Consider the following 23,311-nt stretch of genomic DNA (forward strand, 5'->3'; position numbering starts at 1 on the left):
TTAACAGAGAGACAATAATGAGTTTGGACATGTTATTAACTGACATCATCGAAGAGAAGGTCAGTGTTAAACTTCAAGTTGAAATGAATCATGCCGGCATATGCCATAAGTGACAGAAATCACGAAACCTGCTAAAACGAACGAAAAAAGAAATGCTTTTGCTAGTGATTCGAATTGATTTGAAACTGAACTTGTTTTTGTTAATTACTATCGATTAGGTATAGTTTTGAAACATTCTTTTCAAACGCAGTGACGATTTTAGCACCATTCACCATTTATGCTTTTGGTGCCACTCAATGGACCTTTCGCGTTGAATGTCTCGTAAAGCATGCAAGAAACAAAGAAAAATAATTTTGCTGAAATGAAGCCACAAGCATGTATTTCCAATAAACCTGGTTTGCACAATATAGATTACACTTGCAACTATAATGTATTTCAAAGCCATCTGCTTTCTAATTTAACAGGGAATAAAATGTCAACTAATGGGTATAATACTGTACACTCGGCGTACGAGTGACTAATTGTAATGTAACTCAGCATGGAAACACCCCAGTGTCAATAAGAACAGGATGTGCTTCACGGAAACAATTGCCATCTTAATTAGCTCCCTCCGGCAGCACACGCTCACCTTGTTCCTGCGGAAATGGTAGAGCAGCACCATAATGATGAAATCCACCAGCATGCACAGGCCCTGGAAGGAGAGCACCGCCATACGCAGGGCGCCGTCACTCCGGGCCACGCAGGGCGTGTCGTCCTTGCAGAAAGCGCAGCCTTCTTGGCAGGGCAGACAGTAACTGGAACTTTCTGGAACATCCCTGTGATGTGGCAAACTCTCCTTGCGCTTCCCAGTTTCTTTCCCTGGAAAACAAATCAAATAATATTACACAATGTTCATGTAATGCATCACTCTGCATTACATTTCATTTGCTCTTTCTTAACACTTGCATACATTTGCATACATTATAATCACACCAACAAAAAAGCGCAAACAGTCGTGAAATTAGCAGCACAGACTTGACATTTAGAGCGGTCCAGCCCACCCTCCCCTCCAGTCATTGGTGGTCTCATCAGTAGGCAGCTCACACCGTTTCATGTGCTAGCCAGGGTGGATGGGTGTGTACACACCATCTGGGCCGTCACTTTGATGCACCAGTTGTTTCAGCCTCAGTTACAAATTGCACATCTTTTTATGATGACAATTTCATGCTATTCAATAGTTTTACTTTCTCATTTTTAATGGCAGTCTTTGATTACCCACACTCCAAGATAATATAGAAAAAGTAGATTTTAATGGTATGGTGTGTAATGTTTTCTATGCAACGATATGTTGCAAGGTCATGAGTTTGAATCCCTATGCATGAACAGAAAAAGTCTATACCTTAAATACAATGTAAGTTGCTTTAGACGAAGAGGTCTGGCAGATTTAAATGTACAAAAATATATTTTCCCCTCTAATGCTGAAACAACTGTTTACACAATTTTCAGTGATTCTGTGACCATCTAAAACATGAATATGGGCACAAGATAAGAGGATTAAAAGGGTTTCATAACCTTGGGTGAAAATTCCCCACTACTAGACTGCAAATGTGAAATGTTTATAACCATGCAGGTTAAAACCTGGATTTAGAATGACAGTTACAAGAAAAAGTGAAGTGTGAAAAGCCCTAAAGATAAGTATATAAAAACCAAAACAGAAATATGTGACCCTGGACCACAAAACCAATCTTAAATTGGTGGGGTATGTTTGTAGCAATAGCCAAAAATACATTGTATGGGTCAAAATTATAGATTTTTCTTTTATGCCAAAAATCATTAGGTTAATCCATGAAGTGTTCCATCTTGTTCCATGAAGATATTTTGTACATTTGTACCTACTGTAAATTTATCAAAACTAAATTTTTGATTAGTAATATGCATTGATAAGAACTTCATCTGGATAACTTTAATAGCAATTTTTTTTCATATTTAGATTTTATTTTATTTTTTTATCAGATTCCAGATTTTCAAATTGTTGTATTTTGGTCAAAGATTGCCCTATCCTAACAAAAAATAGTAAAAACTACTGTATATTGCGCTGACAGCAAATGTGCCCGTAAGTGACTGTCAAAATTCACAAGTAAAGGTTTTCTGGTTCAAGATAGTAGAAAAATGTCAAATGGGAAAAAAAGAAAAAAAAAAAAAAACAAGTCAATTGGAGCTACAAAGAGACAGTTTTATTCTTACCTTTGTAGTCTGAAAAGTCCATGAAGAAAAAAAAAAAACAGCAATATATAATATGAGGATGTGCAGTGCTAGAGCAGTTATGTAAACAGGTTGCATGCTGTGTTTGTTCATTCAAAGGCACTGACAGTTCAAACATGCAAACACTGCAATTTATACCAAGGATTAATGGTTAACTGTTAAAGTGTGAAACGGACACAACATAACCCAGAATTCTGTTTACTGAGAATTCTGAGGGCCCACCTTTTCATTATAGGTGACGTGTTCCTTTAACGTTATTTTACATGATATATGGAATAAAAATCTAACTGATGACATGAAATATATATATATACAAATTATTGCATTCTTACGTAAACCGGGATAATAAAGGCATGTAAGACGTCAACATTATTTATCCAGAAAACTGAAGGCATGATGGCTCAGTAGAGCAGATAAAAATGAAACGCACAGAAGACGGCCAACTTCTCCCAGGAATACACTTATCAGAGATCACTGGAGGAGATCCAGAGATGAGCTATCACAGATGGAGGACCTGTGGTGATGTCCACATATCTGTCTGCCTCTCTACCTCTCTGCACAGTATGGAAGGAATATAGCTTTACAATCTGTTCTTAAAGTTTCTGACTTTCACCACAACCACAAACTTATAGCAAAACTGTTCAGTGATCCAGAATGCGGACTGTTTTTATGGTGCCTTTCTATTGGTCATATACAGAGTTTGTCCTTTTGCAGGAGCTTGACATCTGTCAATTTAAGGAATACAGCTCCAGTTGTGGAAAAGAGTATACAAATTATTTTGATGATTAAAAATACAGTAAACAGTACTGTGAAATATATAATGCTGCAATTTAAAAGAGCTGTCTTCTATGTCAATATAAATGTAATTTATTCCTGTGATCAGAGCTGAATTTTCAGCATTATTCCTCAAGTCTTCAGTGTCACATGATCCTTCAGAAATAATTCTAATAGGCTGATTTGCTGCTCAAGAAACATTTCTGGTTATTATGAATGTTGAAAACTGTTGTGCTGCATCATATATTATTTTTTTATTTATAATTTTTTTTGTTGAAAACATGATACCATTCAGTCTTGGGTAAGAATTAAAAATATAAATTAATATTTTTCTTCAACAAAGTTGCATTAAATTGATTTAAAGTGACAGTAAAGGTATTTACAAATATTACAAAGTATTTATATATGACCCTGGACCACAAAACCTGAAGTCTTAAGTCGCTCTGTTATATTTGTAGCAATAGCCAAAAATACATTTATGAGTCGAAATTATTAATATTTATTTTATGCCAAAAATCATTCATGTTCTATAAATGAGAACCATTATACCAAAAATAAAAACCATTATTAATAATTGATCACAAATAATAACTGATAATAATTAAGCAGCATTAAAATGTTTTCTGAAGGGACACTGAAAACTGAGATTTACAACGTTCCAGAGTAAGACTGAGAATGATTTTTATAGATTTCTAAACATTTTCTTAGACATGTGAAATCACGGAAGAATGCCTACATAGAGATATATACATTAACTCTTATCTCATGTCTGCTAAAAACTGCTTAGTTATGTACATTGTGTCGAATAACGTAAATGGCATTCAAATCTGAGAAATTTGAAAAGAACAGTAGCAGTTTGCATTCCTGTAAAGTACTGCCTGTTGTTTAACTTTTTTTAAATATTAAATATTTTTTAAATATTTTAAAAATTGCTGATTTGTCTCGTCATGTTTAGCTGCTTACATCTTACCTCAGCTCGCATTCAAGTCTCACACAGCTCAGTGTCTGTGAACAGTAAATCCCACCTTCTACACTTTGATTGGCTAATTCAAACATTTTGACATTGACGAGTGCTTTTGAGCTGCTGCACTGAGAGATTTTTTGAATTAAGTCAGCAATGCGGGCCATTCGATTGCCAGAAATTACAAGTTTTCTTCAAAAACAATACACATACACTAATCATAACATTTTAACATACAACTTACTTTTAAAGCCATTGACTGCAACTCTGCTTGGATGATAAAAGCCACTTTTGCAGTGACATTTATACTTGTCCAGCACAAATCCATGACCTGGGATTGGCAAACACTGTGGAAAAAAGAGAGAGGATGGAAATATCAAAACTGTACCATCAGGAGGCAAGAAAATACACCTGGGAAAAGGAGTTTCAAGAAGTAAAGAAAAAATAATAATTACAAGAAAAATTTTAATCATTTGTGAAATTTACTAGCAATTTCTAAGTAAAAATAGTTTCAAATGTAAATCCTACATCATTCATTCATTCACTTTCAGTATATGTATATTTATTTGGTGATGGAAAAAAAGCGTTAAAGACGCTTTTGGACGTTTTATAAAAGGATCAATATATTTAGAAATAAATAAAGTAATCAACAATAGGAAATGTCATTTTTTAAAAGTTGCAAATGAGGTTTCAAACCAAATATAGCACCTGCTAGCAATATGAGATATTATACTTAATATACTGTAGTACATGCTACAAAGTTCCACACCAAATCTAGCGCATACTAGCAATATGCAATATTTCTGTCACTAGTAATATAATACTTGCTATATTCACACTAGAAAATACTTTTTTTATGGTTAAAGTTTCAAACCAAATATGGTACCTACTAGCATTATGCAATATTGCTACTGGTAATAAAAAAGTACCTACAAGCGATATTCATATTACAGCATACATTTTCAACAAAGTAAGTTTCAAACCAAATATAATACTTACTGGTGGCATGCAATTTCAGATAGCTACAGAGTTATTTTTCAATTAATATGCTTTTGTAGCTGCCTCTTCAAAAAGTACACAGCAAGGCAGCTCATTGGTTTTGGAACAGAGTGAAAATTCAGAGCTATACAGCTTGTACTTTATTGCTTAATTATAGGATCTACACAGCTTCTTCTCTGTCAATAAAGACAAAGGACTAACTTTCTACTAATAGCAAAGAGCCACTGGGGAGCCTGGCTCATTTGCTGAATTCAAAAGAAAATTAATTCAGTATCTAGAGGTTTCCTTCGTGAAACAATAGGTCAGAAGCTGTAGTGTGTAATCATAATCCTCAGTATTTCAGGGCTGAGTGTTTTGGACTGCAGTCCAGGGCCCAAAGCAGACATGCTGACCCCAGCTCAATACCGATCCACTCCAGCACACACTTAACAAGCTATGAAGGGCCAAAGCCTTCATATTTGAGCAGAACAGCAGCGACATCAGCCTTAATGAAGCACAGAATGGTAGAACACTTACACAAATCCATCTTTAGAGAGAAGAGGGCTCTATTTCTGTTTTTCATGCTTCTATAGGATCAGTGTTTTAAGACAGCCACATGAGAATGGACAGGGAGCATTTTGGGCTCACAGCTAAATTATAAATATATAAATTATAATATATATGAGTGATTTTCAGCAGCATGCTTTGAAATTGCTATATTGGCAGTAACGGTAAAATATTGATGGTGCACTGTAGCATAAAAGAGTGTTTTAATGACCTAAGTACACTCAGTATGCAGTAAACAGAAGGAGGTTATCTGGAGTGAGAAGTTTTTGTTGATGATGCACAGTGAGAGTTATTTGGCTTAAAATATAATTTTATTTGTGGCTCTGTTTGCACCTCTAATCAGCAATGCGTGTTCATAGAAAAATATAGGTTAATTAATTCTTGACTAAAATACACAACTGTTCAAAATTTTAGGGTAAGTAAGGTGTGTGCGTATTTCTCTCTCTCTCTCTCTATACAGGTATATATATATATATATATATATATATATATATATATACAGTTGCATCTCTAAAATTTTAATATTGTGAAAAAGCTAATTTTGCTTGTAACTTATTTGGAAAAGTAAAACTTTCATATATGCTCAATTCATTACATGTAAACTAAAACATTTCAAAAGGTTTTTTTTTCCGTTTTATTCTGATTATTACAGCTCATGAAAGTCAAATATTTGAATATTTCCTAAGATCAATCACCCCAAAAAACCGCCGGAGGAAGTTTGAGGCGGATGGGCCAATGAATTTGTGAGCAAGCTTTCTACAAATGGAGTGGAGAGGAATGTCGGTAGATGAAAGCCACACTTTTTGACCAATGACGTAGATGGGAGGCTTCGACTGGTGGCGATCGGCCTGGGCCTTGGTGCACAAACCATCTGAAGGAGAGTCTCTGGCTGTTCTCCAGATGTGTCTGCACCTCTGCACGAATTCGTGAGCAGAGGGAACCGCGACTTCGGATTTCAGACTGGGATAAATTGGTGGCTGGTACCCTAAACTACATTCAAATGGAGACAGGCCCGTGGATGACACTGGTAATGATTTATGGGCATACTCAACCCAAGAGATATGCTTACTCCAAGAGAACAGATTCTATGATGCCAAACATCGCAACCCTCGTTCCAATTCTTGGTTGGCCCTCTCTGTCTGACCATTATTCTGGGGGTGGAAACCAGAGGTAAGACTGACACTTGCCCCCCAGTAACCAACAAAATTCCCTCAGAGACCACGTCCGTCGAGAGGCCATGAATACAGGGAGACCTGTAACGAAATCTAGCGCAATGTTCTCGAAGGAACTGACAACAGTTGAGGGAGCCTAGCCGGAGGTCGAGTAGAAGTCTTACAACTGGCACAGACCGAGCAGGCCAATACAAAACAACGAGTGTCGCGAGACATAGATTGCCACCAGAACCATTGCTTAATGAGAAAAATAGTAAGATTTACTCCTGGATGACAAGTTACCTTCGATCAATGACCCCACTGAATATTGTTGGACCACAAACTCTCTTGCACGAATAACCTACCCGGTAGGCACCCGGGCGGAGGCACTACCCCATGTAAGGCTGTGCGGACTTTCGATTCGATCTCCCAAGTTAGCATTGAAACCACACATCTCTGTGGAACAATGGACTTGGGAGAAACCGGGCGTTCTGATTGGTCAAAAATACGGGACAATACGTCAGGTTTGATATTCTTGGAACCTGGATGGTAGGAAATGGAAAAATCAAATCGACCGAAAAAAGTGCCCACTGAGCCTGCCTAGAGTTAAGTCGTTTAGCAGATCTGATGTATTCAAGATTCTTGTGGTCGGTCCAAACAATGAAAGGTACCCTTGAGCCCTCCAACCAATGATGCCACTCCTCCAAGGCTAACTTGACTGCCAACAATTCTCTATTACCAATGTCATAATTGTGTTCGGCGGGTGACAAACAGTGAGAAAAATAAGCACACGGATGTACCTTGCCGTCCACGGAGGAGCGTTGGGAGAGAACCGCACCTATCCCCACCTCTGACGCGTCGACCTCCACCACAAACTGATGAGAGAAATCAGGGACGACAAGTATGGGGGCTGAAACAAAGCAGTCCTTGAGTTTGGTAAATGCAGTCTCAGCTGCACTAGACCACCTGAAGGTCATCATGGTGGAGGTCAAGGCAGTCAGAGGCGAGGCTAGCTGGCTGTAATTGCAAATAAAATTCCGGTAAAAATAGGCCAGAAACCCAGAAACCTCTGCAGGGCTTTTTTATCTGGAGCTGCCCAATCCACCACTGCCTGAACCTCGTCGGGATCCATGCGCACCCTCTCAGATGACATGAACAGACAAACCTGCGAACCATGACATTCTCATCTTTCTCTTGATATTTCATAGATTCCATATGCTTCTGACGTTGATTCTGTTTCAGAAGTGACTTGGTAGCCCTTTTCCTGAAGACGTGTGAGTGTGGTGACTCTTGATGCACTGACTCCAGCTTTAGTCCACTTCTTGTGAAGCACTCCCAAGTGTTTGAATCCATTTTGCTTGACAGTATTTTTTTTTTTGACAGTATTCTCAAGAGGTCATCCCTGTTGCTTGTGCACCTTTTCCTACCCAGTTTATTCCTTCCAGTCAACTTTGCATTTAATATGCTTTGATACAGCACTCTGTGAACACCCATACCTTTCAGTAATGACCTTCTGTGACTTTTGTCCCTCTTTGTGGACCTTTGCCAATAATTCATTGATAAATAGAAAATTAAAAAAAGCTTTAATTTGAAACAAATAACTTTTGTAATAATGTAACAGTCTTTACTGTCAATTTTGATACATTCAATTTTAAATTACTTGAAAAAATAAAAAAATCTTACTGACACTAAACAAAATTACATGAAACCCAAATATAATACATTATAAAAGCTATTCATAATGCCTTAAATATATATTTTTAGTTGTTACACTTTTTCATAAATACAAGTATGATAGTATTACATAAATATTAAGAACATAGTTATATGACACTTAAGTAAAATACATTATAATCCATCATAGCATGAAGAGGTGTCAAAATACTATATAAATGTTCTTACAGTAACCTATGAGAAGAGTGATTATTCAATTTTGGTTTTATAAGGTATTTTAAATAAATAACCTTATAATGCATTGAATATACAATTGTTAATCAACTCAATGCAAACAATAGTGATGTGTCGTTCTTGAACGATTCGTTCATTTTGAACGAATCTTTAATGTGACTCGGGAAGAACGAGTCGTCTCGGGGAGTGATTCGTTTAGTCGCGTATGCGCATTATTCTATAGGTTCTGTTCCAGTAGTAGTGATTCACCTGTCAGTCAATGCAGTCTTGAGCCGGAAAGAGAATTGATTAGTTCATTGTTCGGGTCTATCGGATTTTTGACTCGTTCCTTAATCACGTGACAGCCCCATACGCTTACCCAATAGCAGTCTGAGCCGGAAAGAGAATTGATTAGTTCATAGTTCGGGTCTATCGGGTTTTTGACTCGTTCCTTAATCACATGACAGCCCCATACGCTAAACCCAATGCAGTCTGAGCCGGAGAGAGAATTGATTAGTTCATAGTTCGGGTCTATCGGGTTTTTGACTCGGGTTTTGTCTTCAGGTCGAATCATTCCTTAATCACGTGACAGACCCATACGCTAAAACCATAGACAGTAAAAGAATGCAGTATTGAGTCGGAAAGAGAATTGATTAGTTCATCTTTCGGTTCTTAGGGTTGTTCATTCTTTTGTCCCGTGATGTGACAACATTGGCTAGAGTAATTAGTTAACTTACAACTTACCTTACAAATGGGTGCGTAGTACTTAATATTATTTATTATTATTATTATTATCATTATTATTTACTCTTACAATTATGTGATGCATTTCTGGTTTCAAATTGTTGCTTTTAATTTCTGTCATGATGGTACTTTTCCATAACACTGAATGTGGAAATAAAGAGTTGGTTATGCTTAAAATGTTGATATTTTTTCTGTCTGTTTGTTTGTTTGTTTGTTTTTGTTTAATTGTGCAGTTATTAAATCAGATTGTTTGTGTAAACCATACTTTCGTAACATATGACACTTTATAAACATTAAAAACACCGTGTACAGTACATACTTTTGAATTGTTGTTTATTGTTTATTTTTGTGCCAGAAAAGCTTTGTAACAAAGAGGACAACTATTCCAAAATAAATTAAAATAATAAAAAAGTAAATAATTAAAAATGAAATTAAACTTAAAAGATAATAAAGCCACAGGGTCTAATAACCTTAACAAATGAACTTTAAAAGTACAATATAGAAAAAAAAAAGAAAAACGAAATATTGCACAACAAGCTTTGCTTTTTTTATATAATAATTTAAAATGAATACATTTTAAAATAAATAACACTTTTGTTCCAAAATAAAAACTTTATATCAAAGAGGATAACTATTCCCAAAATAATTTTAAATAATTTAAATAAAAAATAAATGAAAATTAAGTGATACTAATGCTACGGAGCCTTATAACAATAACAAATTACCTTTAAAATCACAACAACAAAAAAATATTGCCGAACAAGCTAGTCTTTTTCTAAATAAATAAAAATAAATAAGCTTTAAAATAAATAACACACTGTGGCTATACTTTTAGGACTTGCTTTAAGGCATGTTTGCATTAAAAAAAAACAAGCTCCCGGACCTTGGATGGGCTGAGTCTGTGTCTTCTATCTGAGATAATCTGCCCAGTTTTAGAAAGAATTCTTTCAGATGGCACGGATGTGGCCAAAATGCAAAGTCTTGTCTTTGTGACTTCAGAAAGGCTTTTGTATACTGGTGAACATCTCCTCCACCAGGCCAGAGGGTCTGATGTGCGGGGTAAGAGTGGCTCTGCAAGGTAGGCCTGCATCTCCATCATAGCATCTGAGGTCTTAGAAGGCCTCAAGCTTTCTACCCTCTCGTCAAAGTCTTCCCAAAACATGGCCCCTGAACTGGCAGTCGCACCGGGATCTGAAGTATCTTTCTCACTCTAATCTTTCTATCTTTCTAACATTAATAATTAAAATTAAAAGTGTTATTTGCTTTAAATGTGTCATTATGTCCTTTTTTGAGCAATCTTCTTATACATATATTACACCAATATATCAAGTCTGCCTAGGAAAAGCAATTATTATACAACCCGAATTCCGGAAAAGTTGGGACGTTTTTTAAATTTTAATAAAATGAAAACTAAAAGACTTTCAAATCACATGAGCCAATATTTTATTCACAATAGAACATAGATAACATAGCAAATGTTTAAACTGAGAAAGTTTACAATTTTATGCACAAAATGAGCTCATTTCAATTTTGATTTCTGCTACAGGTCTCAAAATAGTTGGGACGGGGCATGTTTACCATGGTGTAGCATCTCCTTTTCTTTTCAAAACAGTTTGAAGACGTCTGGGCATTGAGGCTATGAGTTGCTGGAGTTTTGCTGTTGGAATTTGGGCCCATTCTTGCCTTATATAGATTTCCAGCTGCTGAAGAGTTTGTGGTCGTCTTTGACATATTTTTTGTTTAATGATGCGCCAAATGTTCTCTATAGGTGAAAGATCTGGACTGCAGGCAGGCCAGGTTAGCACCCGGACTCTTCTACGACGAAGCCATGCTGTTGTTATAGCTGCAGTATGTGGTTTTGCATTGTCCTGCTGAAATAAACAAGGCCTTCCCTGAAATAGACGTTGTTTGGAGGGAAGCATATGTTGCTCTAAAACCTTTATATACCTTTCAGCATTCACAGAGCCTTCCAAAACATGCAAGCTGCCCATACCGTATGCACTTATGCACCCCCATACCATCAGAGATGCTGGCTTTTGAACTGAACGCTGATAACATGCTGGAAGGTCTCCCTCCTCTTTAGCCCGGAGGACACGGCGTCCGTGATTTCCAACAAGAATGTCAAATTTGGACTCGTCTGACCATAAAACACTATTCCACTTTGAAATAGTCCATTTTAAATGAGCCTTGGCCCACAGGACACGACGGCGCTTCTGGACCATGTTCACATATGGCTTCCTTTTTGCATGATAGAGCTTTAGTTGGCATCTGCTGATGGCACGGCGGATTGTGTTTACCGACAGTGGTTTCTGAAAGTATTCCTGGGCCCATTTAGTAATGTCATTGACACAATCATGCCGATGAGTGATGCAGTGTCGTCTGAGAGCCCGAAGACCACGGGCATCCAATAAAGGTCTCCGGCCTTGTCCCTTACGCACAGAGATTTCTCCAGTTTCTCTGAATCTTTTGATGATGTTATGCACTGTAGATGATGAGATTTGCAAAGCCTTTGCAATTTGACGTTGAGGAACATTGTTTTTAAAGTTTTCCACAATTTTTTTACGCAGTCTTTCACAGATTGGAGAGCCTCTGCCCATCTTTACTTCTGAGAGACTCTGCTTCTCTAAGACAAAGCTTTTATAGCTAATCATGTTACAGACCTGATATCAATTAACTTAATTAATCACTAGATGTTCTCCCAGCTGAATCTTTTCAAAACTGCTTGCTTTTTTAGCCATTTGTTGCCCCCGTGCCAACTTTTTTGAGACCTGTAGCAGGCATTAAATTTTAAATGAGCTAATTAAGTGGATAAAAGTGTAAAATTTCTCAGTTTAAACATTTGCTACGTTATCTATGTTCTATTGTGAATAAAATATTGGTTCATGTGATTTGAAATTCCTTTAGTTTTCATTTTATTAAAATTTAAAAAACGTCCCAACTTTTCCGGAATTCGGGTTGTACCAGCAAACTCAAAATTTGAGTAAAAATGAACAAACTAGTCTATAAATACTTTTTATTGTAAGCTTGGATTATTATATTATTATATAGCCTAGTGTTTATTTACCGATAGACAGTCAAAAAGACAAATTAATCAATATTTTATTTATAACAGGGTTTTATTTATTTATAAAATAATAACAAACCACAGATCCTCAACAAACAGTAACAAAAACACAGTGACAGAAATGTCAGAAATAGCGTATGGGTCTGTCACGTGATTAAGGAATGACTTAAACCCGAGGACTTCTTGTCAGATAAGAGGTGAGGTGAGCTAATCACAGACTGAAGACCCAGGTAAAGAATGAATATTTTTTTCTGTATCTTTATAGCATTTTAGTTTTGTATTGTTTATAGTGTGATCAACGTTTGCATAAGTACTAGATGTGTTGGGGAAGTAACACATAACATTTTAATTACATTTTGCTAAAATGAACGAAATCACTCGAAAAAAGATTCGTTCATTTTGCTGAACGAGACTCACAAGTCCGAGTCGGTAAAATGATCCGAACTTCCCATCACTAGCAACCAAATATTCAAGATTGGGAGATTCAAAACAAAAGCTTAACAACTGTTCACTGGTTTGCCATTAATTGGGTTACTGTGGTTATGACTGTCCTAAATATTTTGAATTTACATATATTCTCCACTTAGCCATCACATTGTGAGCTAGCGAGATCAAGCATATCTTGATTTCCAGCAAAGAGACAGCAACCCTCCCAGTATGTTTCATTGTGTACTCCAGGAATTGACCCCTTGAGCTTCAGTCAATTCCTGCAATAAAAGCTTCAGGAACATCACAACTGATAACCGCTTTTGCCCAAAATGAGAGAAACAGACCCTGGCCCACGCTGAGAGGAAGGGACATGTTCTTCTGATAGAACGCGAGCTGACTGTGGGTATTGAGCAGGTGAGAGCTTCAGCTGGGAACACTCTATCCTAATTAAATCCAGACAGACACATCGCAGACACTGACACTGGCAGATCTAAGCTGCTGGGAAGACTCAGGATGAATTCAGTAGCTCTACACACCTTCACACTGTTCACTTTTAATCAGAGTGAGAAAGTTAGAAACATTTGAAAGAACATTTGATTGACTAAGGCTAGGGATATAGGGATTGGTTTAGATAAAGGAGCTCCATTTCCACTAGGGCTGCCCTGACCAAAGATTTTCCTAGTGAACTATTAATCATTCATTCAGTTGACTAGTCACACGTTTATGACATTTAATATGTTATAATATTTACTGCTCTGTGCATTCAGAGGGCTGTGGGACATGAGCATCTTAATGTCTTCTCCTGTTCCAAAGCAGCTGACACTTTTTTGCAAAAGTGCCAAAGACTAATTTTAAGACATTAACTATTTCCACATCATTGATGGAATTTTTTATACAGAAGAAGATGCTATTTTAAATCTTTGGAAAGGCGCTGAACGTCTGGATCAAAACGTGGTAAAGACAAAGCAGAAAAAAAGCAATTGCATATGTAAGCAGATGAATGTGTAAAATAATGTGATCATCAAACAGCATATAAATCAAAACTGCCAAATGTTATTGAATGAAATGTCGACAAAGTGGTATAAGAGTGTGGAACCTTTGGGAGAACTGATGGAAGTGTTCTGATCATTGTTCTGAATCTGACCTGAAAATAGTCTTTGCCAAAAATGCAATTTTCTCAGACTTTTTTCAATTAAAATGGCAGAAGCTTTGTTCTTTTCTTTGACATATTACATGTTCAGATTTTCATATAACAAAATATTCTTGGGGCCATGAAAGTTTTGTGAAAATGATGAAAAATGCTGGAGGTGACAGGCAACTTTTTTTTTTTCAAAAAGAAGAAGAAAGAAAGAAAACAAAAAACAAAGAAAGAATTGTTGAAATATTTAATATTTCACTACCAGATAAATTGAAATTAAATTACTAGTGTGTGTGTGTGCGTGCATGCAAACATGCATTACAAAAGTATAATAAGCAGAAACTTAGAAAATAGGAAAATAGGTTTGACCAGATTGCAAAATACAATACAAACCCAAAATATATCTTAAATTTATGGACTCGTGTTCCTCTCTAATTCAGCAGAAATGTTTCTATATTTGCGATATAACATCTATTTGCATATCTTATATTTCTTTCGTAAACAAAGCTTTGTCCTAAAACTGTGCTGAAATATTCACCTAAAACTGAATTTGCATAAGGGCAGTGGCTATTTGCACTATTTGCAACTGTAAATAGCAAATAAATGCAATAGTGCAAATAGCAATAGATTATATTAACACTATCAGCAGGATTTTCTGCTATTTGTACTAGCTATTGTAAATATGGCAATTATCTCCACCTCAGTATTGTAGTACATTATAAAACAGTATGCAATAATAATGTATCGAGTGTAAATTATAAGTTGCCCCCTCACACAGACTATCCCGTCATCTCACTCAAGATGAGTGTGAAAATAGATTTTAATGTATAAAATATAATGGCTTATTAAAAAAAAAAAAATAGCTGCCAAATGCACAGTCTTTCTAGCATTAATATGATGCTACTATAGTAACTATTTAGGACAGTCCGTTTCACAGTCACATTTTTAATTGTTACACCTGACACAATCTTCCCACGCAAGCAGTTCAACTAAGAATGCAGCACTACTGATAAAGCTAAAGGTATGATGAAATAATTGTGTAATGTTTGATAGAGGGCTAGATGATCATAATTAGTTGTTTATTTTGGCTGTATGGTTATTGTTTGTTGCTGTTCATGTTGTTCAGTGAATGTATGATGTCAGGGAATCGGTCACAATAAGCTTGTTTCATTGTAAAGAAGACACAGTTAAGCATTTCTGGTGGTTGTGATATTTGTTGTAAAACCACTGGCTAAAACATTTATTTCCTGGATGTCAGATTTTCCATTTTGTTGGCTATGCTATTTTTGTTTTATTCAATACTCTGACATCTGTATTTGCTTAGTAGGATCATTCACTCAGAACCCATTTCTTAAGTCCACTGTTGTACTTTTCCATTGTATTTCAATGTAAATGCGCTACTCGATGTCTTCGAATGCAGCTCTCTCGTCTCAGCTCTTCATATTCTTGCACATAATACACCATTCTAAAACATGGCGCACAAGTTCAAATAGGCTAAATTCAGCCTCTAAAACCACGTCTCATGCACTTATCACCCGCTTTTGTCACCTCAGCCGCCTCTTCATCAGTGCTGCGCTCACGCTGGCTCTGTCACTAATGTTTGTTTGTGTCATCTAAAATGGGCAAACTTTGCCAAAACTAATAGAGTACACAAAATATCTTTACAACAGTGACCCACAGCTTGCAGAGGTTAAATCGATCTAACTTTCCAGCCATAAATCACAGTGATCCTTAGACATCCAATAGTTTCTTGCATGCTCTCCCTGTTCCTCTCATCCTCTTTTAGTCTTTTTGTGAATTTCAAAGGCACAGTTGTGGCAGCTGTCAGTCAGTTTGTGTGTGTGTGTCTGTGTGACAGGCTAATTGGCCCAGTGACACTGCTCACACTCAGAGCTAGAGGTTTTTAATGGCGGCGTCATACTGTCATGCCAGGAGGTCCATCCGCGTACACATGCCTGTGTCCCAGCAAACACCTCGACCAATAATAGGACTCCACCTGCACTGATGACTGACACTCTTTTATCTTCCATACCTGTATATGATCCTTACTCCAGAAGCATATTAAAAGTTTATAGAACAATGTTGGTCGACCAAGTTATACCAATGCAAAATTCCACTATTGGTCTGGACTTGATTTATAGTGCTGGACTAGGTGGTCGACCAGCTTTAGACCAGTAAAACATAGCCAGAACCAGTGCGATCCAGTCCAAATTAACTAAATAAAAGAATGGTCTCACATATCTATCTATATCACATATGTTTTTGTCCAAAGTGACTTAAGGTGCAACCACATTTACTGTTATTTGCAGAAATTTTCATGGTTGAAATAGAGTTATTACGAATCTGCACAATCTGGACTTTCACTTTAGCTTTAAACTGGTCTCTCAAATTTGTCGTATTGACCAACAGAAAGCTGCTAGTTATGTATGTTATATTGTTTGAGCTAGCTTAACGTAGCTAACATTTTTTTGAACAAAAGAACAAGCATGACTAATGTTTGATACAATGATGTTACTAAGGAAATATTAACTGGTTATTAGCAATGAAACATAACATTTACATTTACAGACCCGAACAAAATCGTGACATCAAACTATGTAAAAAAAAAAAAAATGGACTTACAGTGTATTTACACTTGCAATTCTGGTAAATCTTGATCATTTTCACAGAAGTTTAATGGCCCTCAGAATATTTTGATCTATGAATATCTGAATATGCCACATGCAAAACATGCAATATGCCAAAATAAAGAACAGACATTCAAAATAAGAAAGTGCATAATAGCACCTCCTACTGTACACCTGTGAAAAATTCCTGGAAAATTCCATCAACAGTGGAGAAACGCTTCAGGACATCACATCATGTTTTGGCTCATTTAGATGCATTCATCTATCAGTCGAACTGTACCGAAGTTCGTTTGGAAATGGACCAAGATTCCTCTAAAATGTTCGGATGGCAGCCTTCACACTTATTGAATTAACCACACTAACAAAGCATTTGCACCAGAGTTATCTTGTGACATCACATACTGTTTGGGTTCATTTAGATGTCTTTGGTCTATGTTGCATTCATATATGCAATCGAATCCACAACAAAGTTCGTTTGGAAGTGGACCAAGATTCCCTTAAAAGGCTGCTTCTTTGGTGTGCACTAATGTTAAATGAACCATACTAACAGAGCAATCGCACCAGAGTTTCATTAATTATCCCTTCATTTGTTATCCCCATAGCAGGTTGCTTTAATTAGCTTTGAATTGTTTATTTGACAACTTTTATGCTCTCTCACAGGCAGAAATGGGAGAATATGCCAGCATAAGCGAACAGCTCTACCTCAAATTGGCCTGGGAGTAGAGAAACAATAACGCTGTGGTGTGGATCTATTTTTGTGACGATCTAAACCAGCAGGAGGGCCTTTGAAAGTGTTTCTAAACATAGAACAGCAGCGCACAGCACGCAGCCCATCACTCCTGCTTCTGCGGGCCGACAGGTTCAGGAACAGAGTAAGGCAGACACGTGCAGCGGGACAGAAGGGTTGGCCAGCATGTGGGGTCAAACGCTGGCCGTACAGAGAGACAATGTGTCCTGAGATCTGGCCTCAGATCAGCTCTGGAGCTAATGCGAGTCCTCGGGTGGGCTCTACAGCAGCTGAGGGTGAGAATCAAAACAACCAAATCCATCTGCTCCATATGTTGATGTCTAGCAGTTTACTGGATGATATTATAAACAAAAGGTGCATCGCAACAGGAAACAGAGCTCTGGGTGTCTACCTACAGCTTCCCCAGTCTGCGCAGCACGTTTCTGTCTGCTCATTAAGTCTCTGTGGAGTCAAGGAGTCGATTTTCAGTGTTTTCTCCTATTTCAGCTTAATAGGTATAAGTAAGCCATCTACAGGTTGATTCCCCTGAAAAGTGTAAACACTGTCTCTGTGGTGCATTCAAAATATCTTGATCAACCCAATCTCTCAAACTTGCAACACTTTATTTTAAGAACCAGTTCTTACTATTAACTAGTTGCTTTTTAGCATGCATGCTGGCTACATATTAGTATTTATAAAGCACACATTAATGCCTTATTCTATTTTAGATCCCTTAATCCTACCTATTCTTAACAACTACTTTACTAACTACTAATAAGCAGCAAATTAGTAGTTTATTTAGGCATATTGTAGTCATAGTTCATATAGTGGGACTTGGTCCCCAAACTAAAGTGTGACCATCAAACTGAATCGACAAATAGTATGAGCTTGGGGTGGGTCTATAAACAGTATTTGGCAGAAAGTGTTCTGGAAACCTATTTGAAACAGTTATTATTGCAACACAGATATTACACACTTCACCTGAAGTTTTCCCATGGAAAAATAATTACACAACACCTTTAGTACTTATTATGGAAATTATATACTTTAAAAGAATATACTAAAGTGCAAACTGTGTGCAATAATTTCAAGAGCTTAACTTCAAGTTAATTGCAAAATAATGAAAGAGTGTTATCGTTTAAATTTGCAACTGCATTTTTTAAAAACAAGGTGCTTTTTAACCTTGTTTTTTTTTTTTAAAGGAACGGTGCAGTGCGGCAGTTCGTCGTGTTTGTTTTGGTTCATTTGTGATTTAAAATATGTTTATTTCAATCCAGTTCCTGTGATGTGTTGCTGCAGTGGAGGTCACATGCAAATATCTACCACAGCAGAACAACCAAACTTTGGATGAAATGTGGAAAAACAAGTCATTTCAGACAACTGGTTTAACAAATGCTCTTTTTTATTTATACTACAATGACCTTTTAAATGCAAAATAAATTATAACTTTAATTAATGTTATGACCCCTTTAAACAAATAGTCAAAATAATTGTTTGTGATGATCATGAATATTAACATTATCTGTTTAACTGCACTGACACTATCGGATGAGAACAAAAGAACATTCCTTGAAGACCAACTCTTGTGTTTTGGATTAATTAATTCTGCCTCAGTGTCACCTGATGATGTGCTTAAAAAAGAAAGTGTATTTCTAGCCACACGTATTTAAATCTTCAAGTCATTTCCCAGTTAAATCATAGTCAGGTTCATTCTCTATGCACCCAATTAAAGCAAGCACTGCTACACCAAAGGCCATACAGACACGACTGGAGGCTACACTTTAACAAAGACACATCCTCTGCCTGTCTGACAAACATCATTAGGCAGGAATAGCTCGTCTTCTTTAATTGCAGCATCAGGCCACAGCTGGGATGACCCTGTATTTGGGTTGTGAGTATTTCACTGACAAACACTATTAATTGTTTGGGATTATTATCAGGTCAGAGCATAAATGTCACATAGATTTCATTAATACTAAAATGAGGCATAATATACTGAGTGTGTTGTACAAAAATAGTCTTAAATGTAGAGTTAGAGTTTTTTTAAGCAAGCAAGATAATAAATAAATAAACCATTAAAAATTATATAGTCATTAATGAAGCTTAATAAACTTGGCTCAAGTGTGATCGATAAATGTCTATATTAAAATGTTACAACATTAACCACATACACTGATTTTAGGTTTTAGGATAAATGTTTTATTGTAACATCAGGATTTCCCTGAAGAAATGTACAACATAATTAAAGACTGCAAACAGAACTGTAACATGATGAGACATTTACCATACTTAAAGGAATTGAATGTTCATCCAAAAATACAAATTTGCTAAAAATGCACTCAACCTCAGACTAACTCATTGAACAGATTTTGGAGATATAAAGCATTGCATCACTTGCTCACTAATGGATCCTCTGCAGTGAATGGGTGCCGAGTGCAAACAGCTAATAAAAACATCATATTAACCCACAAGTAATCCACACCACTCCAGTCCATAAATTAACATCAAGTAAACTGAAAAGCTGTATGTTTATAATAAACAAATCAGTCATCGAGACGTCATGCTTTACTTTAAAGTTTAAACCATCTCATCTGGCTGAAACATAAGTCCTCTAACAATTGCTTTCTCCAGTGAAAAAGTCATCTAATCTGAATTAAAAGAGAAATATGCACAGTTTACAAATGAAAATGGTCCAAAACAGTTCTAAACAAATACAGTATGTGGGTGGATTTTATGTTGGAGGACAACAGGGAATTTCACTGGAGGAAGCATTATTATGGATTATGGGCTCATATTTTGTCCAGAAGTAACGGTTAGAAGATAAAATGCCTAAATGATAGAATAGTTTATTAAATACATACAGCTTTTCACTTCACATACATTCACTGATGGTTTAAAGTTACTTGTGGATTAGTGTGTTTTTTTGATCAGCTGTCTGGACTCTCATTCTGATGGCACCCATTCACTGCAGAGGATCCATTGGTGAGCAAGTGCTAAATTTCTGATGAAACAAACTCATATAGGTGGCCTAAGGGTGAGTCAATTTTCAGAAAATCATTATATCTGGTTAAACTATTTGTTTAGGCATAATTTATCAGGATATACCAGAAATACAATAAAGCATCATCATGTATTGAGTGTGATTACAATGTCCAACGACCATGGCTAGGGTTTGCTGGATATGTGTCATGATTACACCTGGCCATATGAGAACCCTGGATGGCGTATGCTGTGATGTTTGCAGCGGTTGGAAGCCTCCCATGGGGATGGAGGAGATCAGGCTATTTTTACAGCCAGACCTGCAGCTGACACTCACACTAACACATTTCACATGAAAGATAATATGAGAGATCCTCTTTCACAGGCAAACAAAAATGTAACTGATTCTACACACTTGGTACTTTAGTTGTAGGATGATTTAAAATGTATATATATATATATCTTTTGCTAAAATCTCAGTATTTATGCAAGTTGATTAAAAATGATTCTGAACAAAAGAATGAGTGTAACAAGGAGTCGGAGGCGTTCGGATCCATATGCAGCATTTATTAAACAGAATGGTCATACAGGCAGAGATCAGAAATGGCGTCAGGTGTGTCAGGGATAACCAGAATTGTAACCAGAAACAAGCAGAGATAGGGACAGGCAGCGGAGAATCAGAGTCGGAATACACAGTCCAAAGGTCAAAACACAGGGAAAAACGCTCGGAAATGTCAGACTGGCTAAACAAGACTTCGCAGTAAGTGAGAGTGAGTGTGCTGCTTTTATGTGTGTGTGTAAATGAGGTGCAGGTGTGGAAAGAAAATTGGCTGATGAATGAGGTGCAGGTGTGGCAGGGTGATTGTGATGCAGAGACTCATGGGTAATGTAGTTCGGGTGTGGTGCAACAGTATGAGAGGTGCTAGTGTCCAAGTGACATCTGGTGGTTGATGGGTGGAATGGTCCTGAGTGGAGTGCCCTCTACTGAAGCTCATGGGAACTCCATCTAATGATCGTGACAATGAGCATTTCAAATCAAACAACCATTTTTGGAAATTCGTTTGAAAATGTTAATGTTAAGTTTAATGTAATATATATATATATATATATATATATATATATATATATATATTAATTAATAATTAAAAGTAGCAGACTTTTATATTGTTATTTTTTCCTTTTGGCTTTTTCCTATTTTTTATTTATTTATTTATTTTTTCAACATTAACAATAAGAAATGTTTCTTGAGTAGATTTCTGAAAATCTTGAACAATTTCTGAAAAATCAAGCAACATTGAATTCATCTTTGCCATTAATTGTAATTTTAATATATATTCCAATAGAACACAATTATTTTAAATTGTAAAAAATAATAATAACTGCTTTGTGATCATTCTATTACAATTATTATTACAATAGTAAAGCATACACCATAAAAAAACCTGTACAGGAAAAATGAAATATAATTTAATTCATGATTTTGCCTAAATGTGCTTAAAATTAGTGCAAATATATTGCACATTTTGTAAATATTGTTTATCTACCATGTTCTGTCATGAACATCCACTTCTCAAATAAGAAACAAAAAACAGGTTGATTACACATAGAAAATCTGATTAAATCTAGATAAAGCTGAAACATACAAGATTCGATGATTTGATGATTTAAGTGTACATTCGTCCTCTGTCTTGTTGTATTTCTGAAGCTCATGTTTGTATTTATTCAGCATGCTAACACTGCTACAGCAGAGCTCTTCTTCTGCACGTGATGTGACCTCATGCTGGGAGATGACATCATTTCTCATCCTCGTGTCGCTAGAGGATTCTTTCGACATCTCTCCTCTCCTGACCTCGCTCCCTTGATTCCTGTGTTAACACTCGACTGAACTCACCAGGCTGGCTGTGCAATCAAACTTAGTTTACTCTGGAGCCTTGGATCCGATTCCCGATACAAGAATCAGTATCAAGAATGAATCTGAAACTGCTATCCTATGGCATTATTCTTTTTTGAACCTACAGTATACTACATGAATCAATAAATGTTGGATATAAGCATGTCAGTTTCTCGATCGTTTCTCGATCAAAAATCGTATTAATAGTATTATATTATTAAACACTTTCCCTTGTTAAAAAATAAATGCACTAAACTGTATTGAATGTGCATTGGTAGAGTATTAGAAATCTTAAAAGTATATTTTGTTTAAAAATAATATAACATTTTGCAGAAAACACTAGGGACCCAATGAATTTTTATAAATCATCAATACTATTTGCTATTGGGTTTTGTACGGAGCCCCGCACATGACACGCAGGAAAAAATATAAGGCTAAATCGTGTGCACAATTTACTAATTCATTCCCTCAATGTACTAAAACGTGCACACGATTACTATAGCCTTCACTCGATTTGCTAAATCGTGCACACGATTTAGCAAATCGAACGAATGCAATAGTACATCGAGGGGAACGCAATCGTACTCGTGTGCACGTTTTAGTAAATTGAGGGAACGAATTAGTAAATCGTGCGCACAATTTATTTATTTTTTCTTGCATGTCATGTGTGGGGCTCCATAGTTTTGATTCAGTGTAACATAATAAAATAATGTATGAAGGAAATGCTTTCAAAATTACACACAGAATCGAAATTGTTTCAAAGTTTAAGAAACCTACATACTGTAATATGTATGTGTGTTTGTGTTATAGAATTGATATTGGCAAAACTATGAGAAAATGAAATATATTACAGATTAAAAAAAAATATGAAATTTCTTAAATTATAAAATGTAATATACAGTATATGACACTGATAAAAAATAAATAAAAATACAAATTATAGGAATTACAAATAGTCAACTTCCCTCCCTCTGAGGCCAGGAAACACAGTGCTCTCATCCGGGTGGTCAGTCAGATAGCAGGTATCAGATTGAAACAGCATTAGTCAATTACACGCTGTTCTGTTGACACCTATTTTAATACAGCCAGGGCTGCTGCTGCCGGTGCTGTCGAGCAGATGAAGTCTCTCTCTCCTCTATGAAGATGAATGGCC

At 36.3% G+C, this 23,311-nt stretch overlaps 1 protein-coding gene across 2 annotated transcripts in view; it reads right to left on the minus strand.

Moving 5' to 3' along the window:
* The window catches only part of gpr158a (G protein-coupled receptor 158a), a 126,229-nt gene that overhangs the window by 63,545 nt on the left and 39,373 nt on the right, over nucleotides 1-23,311 (minus strand). For both annotated transcript variants that reach the window (XM_059524347.1, XM_059524346.1), the window contains exons 3-4: nucleotides 4,221-4,323; nucleotides 629-858 (exon numbers count right to left, since the gene is read on the minus strand). In XM_059524347.1, the coding sequence (XP_059380330.1) occupies nucleotides 629-858; nucleotides 4,221-4,323 (333 nt within the window). The remainder of the gene's footprint in view (nucleotides 1-628; nucleotides 859-4,220; nucleotides 4,324-23,311) is intronic.

Source organism: Carassius carassius, chromosome 35, assembly GCF_963082965.1.
Source record: "Carassius carassius chromosome 35, fCarCar2.1, whole genome shotgun sequence".
Taxonomy (NCBI): domain Eukaryota; kingdom Metazoa; phylum Chordata; class Actinopteri; order Cypriniformes; family Cyprinidae; genus Carassius; species Carassius carassius.